Source organism: Tachysurus vachellii, chromosome 15 (genome assembly GCF_030014155.1).
Source record: "Tachysurus vachellii isolate PV-2020 chromosome 15, HZAU_Pvac_v1, whole genome shotgun sequence".
Taxonomy (NCBI): Eukaryota; Metazoa; Chordata; class Actinopteri; order Siluriformes; family Bagridae; genus Tachysurus; species Tachysurus vachellii.
In genome coordinates this window covers 6,701,168-6,711,704 of record NC_083474.1, presented here as the reverse complement: position 1 = coordinate 6,711,704, position 10,537 = coordinate 6,701,168, and the positions used below count along the sequence as shown (strand labels likewise).

The following is a 10,537-nucleotide window of genomic DNA, read 5'->3' as shown; positions in this document are numbered from 1 at the left end:
ATCCAGAGTGACTTACATTTTATTTCAATTTATAGAATTGAGGGTTAAGGGCTTTGCTCAGGGGCCCAGCAGAGGCAGCTTGGTGGACATGGGATTCGAACTCATGTCCTTATGGTCAGTAATGCATCGCCTTAACCACTAGGCTACCACGCCCAACAAAGCAGTTTATTATTCTACATGGATTATCATAATAGTCAAAAATGGCACCTTCTTGTGGCAGCCTTTTTCAAGTTGAACCATTTTTCCAGCAGGCCAACAAAAAAATCAGTTGCACGTCATAGATGACGCAAACAAGGATCTTTAAGGAGCTAACTGAAAGCTGAGGGAGTTTAGTACAGTGGTTTGGAGAGTAGTTTGCAGGATGGGTGTGCGGCGTGTCAGGGGCGGGGTGGGGGGACAGGTGGTGTCCCTGCGCGCGCTGTCTCTTTAAGGTTAGTCTCGTGCCGCGCGCTGTCTCTGTACGCTGAGCTCAGCGCGCGTCGCGTCTTAATTACAGCGCGGAGCTCGCGCAGAACAGGTGCATCACGCGTCTCCAACGGACACGTTCGTGCAGGCTGCAGAAATGGACCAGCAAGTCTCGCGCTTAGTTATTTTCACCAATATTTGCGTTCATCTCGAATCCTGATCTGATCTCCATGTGTCCAAGACTGTAATCCAACAGTAGTTTTAGTGTAAAAGATGCGCTTTTCTCTAAATGCGACAGGTTCGGCTTGTGTGCGGTTTTTTTGGGTTGTTGTCACGCGCGCGCTTATAATTATGGGACGTGGCGCTTTCGGGGTTTGTTCACGCGCGTTATTCTGCAATCATCACGCAATCAGCACTCTGGTGATAGAATAATTCACTCAAACAACCCGGACGAGCGGAACAATGGCGTTGCGGGTCAGACAAAGCTTCCTGCTGGTTTTCATTCAGATCTGTTTATGCTCAGGTAAGTTTCAAAAGAAAGTAAAAAAAAAAATAAATAAAAAAGTTAAGAGTTGAAATTAGAATATTGCTACTGTTCCCTGTTTAAGGAACGCATATGCATTGACCTCTATAGATAAATAAAAATAGTTGTATAAAGAACTTTGTTTTGTTTCTTTATGCAGTGTGCATGTTTCAATACTAATAATGAGCTTTAACTATTGTATGCAATGATCTTACTTTAGATTAATTACTGCACATTTTTTTATTTTCATTTTTTTAATTTTTTTAATTTTAATTGATCTGTTTATCACACACATTTTTATGAAAATAAATGTATATATATATATATATATATATATATATAATCACATGAATGATAATGATGATCACATAATCACATGATATAATCACATGAACTATAGTTATATATATATATATATATATATATATATATATATATATACATATATATATATATATATATATATATATATATATATATATATATATATATATTCACACACACACACACACACACTATCACTATTTATTTCTAAGCTCAACCTATGTATGGCTCATTTGTGATGTATGGCATGGTGTGAGATTGGTGTGTGTCTATCCAGATGTTTCACTTACTGCATTATGCATACAGATTTGACAGCAACAAAGGTGCAGAACCCTAAAACCATTTGTATAATTCAGCAGCAAACCAAAGTGCTCGAGGCGTATGATCATATAATTAGGGATATTCATCTAATCAGCGCTGCATCAAATCTCTGAAATCATCATACTATTGTCTTATTTAGTAGTTTTTCAATGGATATTGAACAATGGAAGGCTCAGTGTTGCTGTATAATCCACCAAACAGACCTGAAGTGTATGCATTCATTTTAGCACTCAAGGTGATATGTGGTGGTGAATTTATTATGAAGTAACAATGCATGTATCAGCAAAGGATTGAAGGGGAATTCAGTTCTGTAACGATATTACAAGTGTTGGCTTTTCATGAAAATAAACATCATGTTTTTATGAATTAATGTTATACATACACATAAGTCTTCTGACGAAGCAACAGCTGTTGATTCGTCAGAGGACTTATGTGTTCATTCAACTGTTCAATTTACTCCTACAGTGTTCACTGAACATCTGTGATGAATTATATTTTATAGTTTTCAGCTTCAACTAGAGCAAAACTGTAGGTGTTTGACGTATTGAGGTGTGTTTGCTTTTGTGAAAATGTTTGTGAATTTTTCACGCACCTGTAATGAGGATCATTAGGTTATAAACTGTGGTGTCTGGATTTGAAATTTATGAAACGAACATAAAAAATGCAAAGCAGAGGAAGCTTAAAACCACAACTAAGCATTGTGTAAACTCAAAATTAATAGCAGCTTGAACAAACCGGTCACGTTGTTCAGTTAACGAGACTCGAAGAATTACTGAAAGATTTAAAAACTATGTACAGAAATGTGTTGCATATTCCACTTGAAATCACGTCTTGTTTGCCATTAATTCAGTTTAAACTGCAGACTTATTTAACTATTGAAATAAAGCACACATGTCCATGTGCAGATTGTATAACTAACAGCCAAGACAATGTTCTCTGAGGCAAATGAGTGATAATTTTATCTTATCATGCAGGTCAGCATTCCTACATTGCCCTTACGCAGAAACTGCAGCACATAGTAGTTTTTAAATCCACATTAGAAGCTCGCCCCAGGCTCTTTAACGAAGACGGCCTTGCTAATGCAATGAAAAAGCTGTGAATATGGAAGATTGCGACGGCTTTTTCTGCCCTGGCTTGCTGCCTTGTTTGCCAGTTAAATAAAAGTAGTGTGTGAAGTGGATGTGTCAGTTCTGTAGGCAGTGTGAAACATTTGTTCGCTGCATGGGTAAAATGATTTGTTGCTTGAACTTTAAAAACCGACTAACTTTTTTGCCTTAAAACAATCAAATTATTGACATTTTCTGAGCAGATTTCTGTGGTGAATTTCCTTCATGACAGGCTAAAGAGATGTGAGCATGTGGCTATGTTCAGAGCTACTGCACTATAATGAACAGTATGCCAGTGTGGAAGGATGTTGTTTTACGTTTTAGCACAAGATGTTATTATTATTATTATTATTATTATTATTATTATTATTATTATTATTATTATTATTATTATTATTATAACCTAATATACAGAAACGCATACGTTATGTCAGTTGCTTGTCTCCTGAGTTAAGTCCAAGTGCCTGCTCCTTACGTTTAAAGCACTACATGGCCTCATGCCTCAATATTTCACTAAAATTCTGCATTGTTTCAGCTTCAGTACTTGGGTTCTGAGGTGTTGGTCTACTGGTGGTTCCTAAAATCAGAATTGCTTCAAAGTAGGGCAAATTGTTTGTGTCAGCCTTTGAAACATGATTCCACAATGTCTCTGTATTCTTTCTTGTATATTTTATAGCTCTGCTTCTTTATTCACTTTCAAACCGACTAAAAGCATGCTTGTTCTCTCGATGTGTCCGTCTCTCATCCTTCTTCTGTAGTATTAAGATTTAAAAAGGTCTTTGTGAGAGTCTGTGAGGGGATAATGGAGGCACATCTTGCTGTCTGTGAATAATATATATATAAACAATATATATATATATATATATACAACTTAAAGCCGCTGAGTGACACACAAACCACACCGACTATTTCTGCCTATGCTCAGTTTAATCCCTAATATGTTAATGACTCCAGGAAGACTTTCCCTATGCCATGCTTGATGTAAAAATACTGCTGTGACCCATCAGCTTAATCCCCTCATATAAAACAAATCAATTTGGTCGAATGAGCAATTCCGGTTTGAATGACTGCCATTATACATATTTGACTGTTGCTAAATGAACAGCAGGAAAGTAAATAAAACACTAGCTTTCCCCTGAGAAAGGGGGAGAAAAAAACATGAAGACTAGCATTATTTGTGTAACAAATGGCATTGCATAAAAGATTATTGTATTGTCATATGGATTAACAAAATAATAAGAATGATAACAGTTATTAATATTATTATTACTATTTATACATATTGTATATTATTATTAGTATGAAATATTTAAAAATTTATGAAGCATGTCTATCAAATAATTATATATATATATATATATATATATATATATATATATATATATATATATATATATATATATATTTTTTTTTTAATTTCTGTTCATTTAGCAACTGTTAAACATTTATTCATGTGTTGCATTTATTAAAGTCATCCAAACTGAAGTTGCTTATTTTACCAAATTGATTTGTTTCATATGAGGAGATTAAGCTGATGGGTCACAGCAGTATTTTTACATCAAGCAATGCATAGGGAAAGTCTTCCTGGAGTCATTAACATATTAGGGATTAAACTGAGTATAGGCAGAAAACATCAGTGTCGTTTGTGTGTCACTCAGTGGCCTTAAGTTGTACTTATGGAGGAACAGAGCAGTGTGGTGATAAAAGGCATTACACAAACAGATCTATGAAAGATTATAGAATTTAATTTATGTATTATTGAGTTCTAGCGTGTTGTGCGATTAGCATTAAACAATATGCTGCCCCCTTTTCCATAACGCCCCCTTATTTTTTTTTCTTAGGTCAATATCAAACATTGCATAAATGATGCTCTTTATTCTAGCTTTTTCATCTGAGACTGTTATTGCATTATTTGCATAACTCTGAAGAAAACCACTTTGGAAATACAACCCTCTCTGGCCCTCGTCTTCAATCAATTAGTCTAACAAGATCGTAGTTAGGCTCTGTGGAGGCAGCAGGAGATGCATGTTTAATATTTGTTCATATTAATTAATGAGTGTTACATAACGGTGTAGCTGATCTCCATGCTGTATACGAGACACGGCTCATGCTAGCGATATTACAGGAGGAGAGACTGCTTTTCTTGCACCAAACACTAGTCTTCTGCTCCAGCGGATCTGCGTGAAAGCTTTGATCGAACAACAATTGAAGTTAACTTCTGACACTCAAGGCCTTGGGATTAATCCCAGTTTGTTCTGCTCTGGTAATTCCTTCCAGTGTTATCACTTACTACAGCCCCAGAGGAGTGCGTCTTAAACGGAAGGGAGGGAACTGATGAAGGTTGGTGGGTGTGATTGAAAGCCTGCACTAGGGATGAGATGATATGCTCTCATTAACGTGAGAAATTATAGCACAATAGACTTTTCTGACCATATTTATAGAACACTCAGCAACCGCAGACATTTGGAGATCAATAAACTGTTTTTTGAACAACAGCAACCTGCGATATCACATTACAAATTAAAAAAATACACAGAAAAAAGGAATGTGCGGTCAGTCAGATTTAATAAAAGGAATATTATCTATAGTTGCTATAAAATGTGGTGTTTTTTAACAAAATTTGATTTCATCGCTTACTCTAAACTTTTGAAACTTTTTTAAGTGCAGTTTATTGAGTCATAAAATAGGTACAGCCTAAAAAATAAAAATATAAGGAGTAAAAATCAATACAGAACTATTGTAAGCATATACTTTGGAACTAAAAAACTCAAACAAATGTGCTTTTAAGCAGTTATAAACCAGACATACATAATGAAACACAGGTGAGCACAATTAGATCGAATGTGACCGGGAGCGTGGGACGTGCAGGTGGTTGAAGGGAGTGAGAGTTTGCAGTGGCCATGTTTGTAGACCGTAGTGAAACTTAAGTCTGTGATATATGATGATGTGACATAAAGACGTTTCTAATTACTGGATTAAATGATGTATAGTGAGCGTGATCAATTTTTGTAGTATTAATGCAAACTCATTTCTTTGTGAAATATTTCCCGAGGATGTCGGTGCTGAAAGAACTATGATTGTAGTATTAAATTAGGCCGATTAAAACACGCATGGAGGGGGGCACGGTGGCTTAGTGGTTAGCACGTTCGCCTAACACCTCCAGGGTTGGGGGTTTGATTCCCGCCTTCGCCTTGTGTGTGTGGAGTTTGCATGTTCTTCCCGTGCCTCGGGGGTTTCCTCCGGGTACTCCGGTTTCCTCCCCCGGTCCAAAGACATGCATGGTAGGTTGATTGGCATCTCTGGAAAATTGTCCGTAGTGTGTGATTGCGTGAGTGAATGAGAGTGTGTGTGTGTGTGCCCTGCGATGGGTTGGCACTCTGTCCAGGGTGTATCCTGCCTCGATGCCCGATGACGCCTGAGATAGGCACACGCTCCCCGTGACCCGAGGTAGTTCGGATAAGCGGTAGAAGATCAATGAATGAATGAAAACACGCATGGTAGAATAAAGCAGCAGGGATGAGTTCAAGTCTCGGCTCAGATGTGAGATCAGTGGGGATCAAGTCATATGGATGTACGAAAATGTTACCCAGTTCAGTCACGTGGAACCGACATACAGATTTAAATTCAGTAAATTCAACAACGTTTTTTTTGGGTCGAAGTTTCCAGGGTTGGAATTTAAGCCCGTTATTTGCTTATATTATTGCATTTATTCAATTGTATCACTCAGACTTACAAGTAAACAATCCCCCCTTTGTTGTTTTTTTTTTTTGTTTGTTTTTTTTTCCATAGAAATGTGAGGAGAAATACATACCGGCTGTTTGTTTGGCTGTGTTGCATTTGTAATCAGTAGAGTTTGCCTTTAGTGTGACAACAGTTGTTCTCAAACTTTGTCTGTTTATAAGGAGGTTAGCTGCATATTCATATGCAAATGGTTATAAAAAGGTCTGTTTTAAAATGTTTGACTAAAAACCTTTTTGTTTTGTTTTTTTTTGTCGGAGAAGAGAAGCAATTAAAGTTCTTTTTTTTTTTTTTTTTTTTTTGAAAGAGCTACAATCTTTGGTCTGTTTGAGCTGTCAGGGTTCGAGCGTATACTTGAGATGCACAGCAAGAATAATTATCCAGCGCTTCTTCATCAGAGGCTGTCACATACTCCTGTCAAGCACAGAGAGGTGTCTCAAACATTCAGCTTTATGGAAAGCAACCCGTTATCCTCTTTTTGATTAAACCGCTGTTGAACATCGGCTCTCTTGACATAACGCACTTTAATTATAGCACAAAAAAAAAGAAATGGTTTCTATTTGTTTACAAGTAGCTGCATTTAGTCTTTTAGTCCTATGTGCTTATATTTTAACTCCTATGTATGTTTCCCTAAGAAATGCTATAATGGAAACATGTTGAAGTGTTGGAGTTTTCAGCTAAAACAACTGTTGCTGGAAAATACTGCACGAACACGTCTTTAACTCGATGTGACTCGTATTGTTTTATTGTAGCTCTAGAGCACCTCATTTAATTCCTCTCTGAAAGGATTTTATCTCGATCATTTCCTCAGATCCTGACTTGTCTATACTAGAGGATATGCTTTTAAAAGAGAGTCGATGCTCTTCTCTAAGTTGCTCTGAATAAAGGCGTCGACCAAATGCTGAATAAAGGCGTCGACCAAATGCTGAATAAAGGCGTCGACCAAATGCTGTACAGATTTGTGGTACTATATATCTATTCTGTAAAACGACAAATTCATGCTTTATGGACTTTTTCCTAGTTATTGATACTGTACTTTGATGATAAAAGTTTTATTTATTCACAGCCACATTTTCAGCGCCATTATCCTCTATTCGACGATGCCATAGCAACACAACTCAGTCGGCCATGAGGTGCTCATTTCCTGGAATGTAAGAATATGAGATATGTTCTATCTGTGTCTGGCTCTTATCTGCATCTCCATCTCCATTCAGTCCCAGGAGGGGACGTGCGGTTCGTTTTCCAAGCTTTCTTTTCAGACAGCAGCCGTGCCAAACCCCAACCTTAATGTCAGCTTTTTTTTTCTTTCTTTTTTTTTTTTTTAACTGTACCCCTCCTTCCGTCTGCACTTCCAGACTCTTCGAAAGCCTAATAGATGCTGAGTCATCAACTCCTCAGACTCGCTCCATCATCAGCCATTAAACGTCTACTCCACTCCCGATCTGTGTCTGATGTCATCCGAAGCCGGACGTTCTTATTTCTTTTTCCTTCAGCACAAATGCCTGTTTGAAATATTGCTGTATTGACTGGGAGGCAAATAAAAGTCTATTTTCACCTGTAGAAGCCACATCTGATTTAATCGCTACCTGTCAGACAGAAAGGAAGTTAAAAGCTTTTTGAACTAGTTGCCTATTTCTTTTTTCTTGTTTTTTTTTTCTTTTTTTTTTTCTTTTCTTTTTTTATCAGAAATTGTTTTAGTGCGGAATAGCCGCAAAAAAACTTCCGGTCAATTTCCTTCATTTTTAATTATTTGTCATTTAAAAGCTTTTTGGACATCCCAGACATTTGTTTTACTTTTGTTTATATCCTAAGACCATTTATACGGAACGTCTAGACAGGAACAGCACTAAGCACTCTGAAAAGCGTAAGTTGATTTCCTTAATTTCCCACAGGCTCTCGGTTGCGTCTGGAGGACAGTCCGCCTCGGATCGTGGAGGACCCATCTGATTTGATTGTGTCTAAAGGTGAACCAGCCACGCTGAACTGCAAAGCAGAGGGCTGGCCTACACCCAGTGTGGAGTGGTACAAAGATGGAGAACATGTCGAGACGGATAAAGATGACCCACGTTCACACCGCATGCTGTTGCCCAGCGGCTCGCTCTTCTTCCTGCGCATCGTGCATGGCCGCCGCAGCAAGCCGGACGAAGGCGTCTACACCTGTGTGGCCCGTAACTACCTCGGCGAGGCAGTGAGTCGTAACGCCTCCTTGGAGGTGGCCAGTAAGTCTTTATTTCGATTTCTGCCATTATTTTCTGTGCTATCTAGAAATTTGTTCATTCATATGGGCACTGTTTGGTTTACTGTATTATTGGGTTACACTATATGGCCTAAATAAAGTAGACACCCGATCATCACACACATACTGTACAGTATGTGCTTGTTGAATGTTCCATTTCCAAACAATTAAAATGGAATTGGTCCTATAATAACCTCCACTCTTTTGGGAAGGCTTTCCACTAGGTTTTTGGTTGTGACTACGGAGATTTTTACTCATTTCAGCCACAAGAGCATTAGTGAGGTTGGTCACTGATCTTGGGTAAGAAGGTCTAGCATGCAATCGCCGTTCCTATTTATTGCAAAGGTGTTCATTGGGGTTGAGGTCAGGTCGCTGTGCAGGTCACTTAAATTATTCCACTCCAATCTTGGAAAAAAATTTCATGGAGCTTGCGTTATGTACAGCATGACTGTATTGTCATGCCGTTGCAGGTTTGGGCCTCTTAATTCCAGTGAAGGGAAACTGTAATGCTAAAGCATATAAAAACATTCAAGGCAGTTGTGTCTTACAAATTTAATGGCCACAGCTTGATAAGAGTTAACAAACGGATGCGATGGTCAGGATTCCACATACTTCTGGCAGTATACCTAAAATGTTATAAGTAAAAAACTAAGGGGCTTTTTACACCTGGTCACTTCATGCGTTTTCTGTGATCTGATAGCTAACTGATGGTAAAAAGACCAGGTCTAAATGCCCTCCGAAACGTTTTCGAGACGGATATAAATCCGATCCTCCAGACCACTTCAGGAGGTGGTCTGGGACGCATTTCGGATGAAACTGGACAGGTGTAAATGAATGTGGTTCTTCAAGCCACATACGTCAGCGCTATACTCCTCCCAAACGGAAGTACGTCACTCGCAGGTGACTCACGAGTCGTGCATCGCGGCAGAAACAAATAACACGGACGACACACAGGCACTTATTGCTCTTTGGCGTGATGAAAGCGTCCAACAAAAGCTTTGTAATACTTTTAGAAACAAAAGTATATTTAAGTATATACACCAAAGCGTGTTCCATTTCAATTACCCCGGAAATGAGGTAAAATATATTAGCATTTTGGGCGGGAGTAGAAAGATCGGATCGATATTCGATTCGCCAAGGCGCATTTATGTGGCCTAATGTAAATGGAACAGTTTTAACAAATCAGATAGCTATCAGATCAGAGAAAACACATGAAGTGACCAGGTGTAAAAAGGCCCTAAGAGTTACAATGATTGTAGATTCATCTGATGCCCAAAATTACATGTAAATTAATTACATACAATTTATAAACACATCTTGATTGACAGTACGTTTATCAAACGCCACAAAACTACATAAAAAGCTCATGGACAGCTCATAACTGATAAAATCAACTAAAAAGCGAAAGAATATGTCTCTTATGACTAAATCGTAACTCATCATTTCCAGCTACCGAATAACAAAATGTTGGAATTTGTTAACTCAGGACGATCTCCTCATGCCTGAATTCAACAAAGTGACACTACTTTTGTCATCATTTAATGGTTAAATTTGGACATATTAAATGGCAATATCCTGGGATATAATATTACTCACTCATGCTTTAGAGCCGTAGATGGATAAGTCACTGGCCTATGAAGTTACCGCATCATTTCACCCACTTACAGTCTTTCTGAAACTGGATGATCCTTCCCAAATATCGGTAAAAAAAGCCTGATTTTTTTACTGGAAGTACAGTAGTAGCAGTGATGACGATGCATAGAAGAATGTAATACTTTACTCAGTATGCTTGGATTGATATTGAAAGCTAAACACATTGTGTGAGCTAATATACATAAGCATTCAAATGTTACACATGCAAAGTTAAAACTTCCAGTAAGAAAG

The 10,537-nt window shown here is 37.9% G+C and overlaps 1 protein-coding gene across 1 annotated transcript in view; it reads left to right on the top strand.

Annotated features, from left to right (window-relative positions):
* The first annotated feature begins 403 nt into the window (after positions 1–403).
* LOC132858335 (roundabout homolog 2-like) overlaps positions 404–10,537 on the top strand; it is a 93,294-nt gene continuing 83,160 nt past the window's right edge. The window contains exons 1-2 of the mRNA XM_060888634.1: positions 404–928; positions 8,310–8,636. Of these exons, the coding sequence (XP_060744617.1) occupies positions 868–928; positions 8,310–8,636 (388 nt within the window). The 5' untranslated portion in view covers positions 404–867. The remainder of the gene's footprint in view (positions 929–8,309; positions 8,637–10,537) is intronic.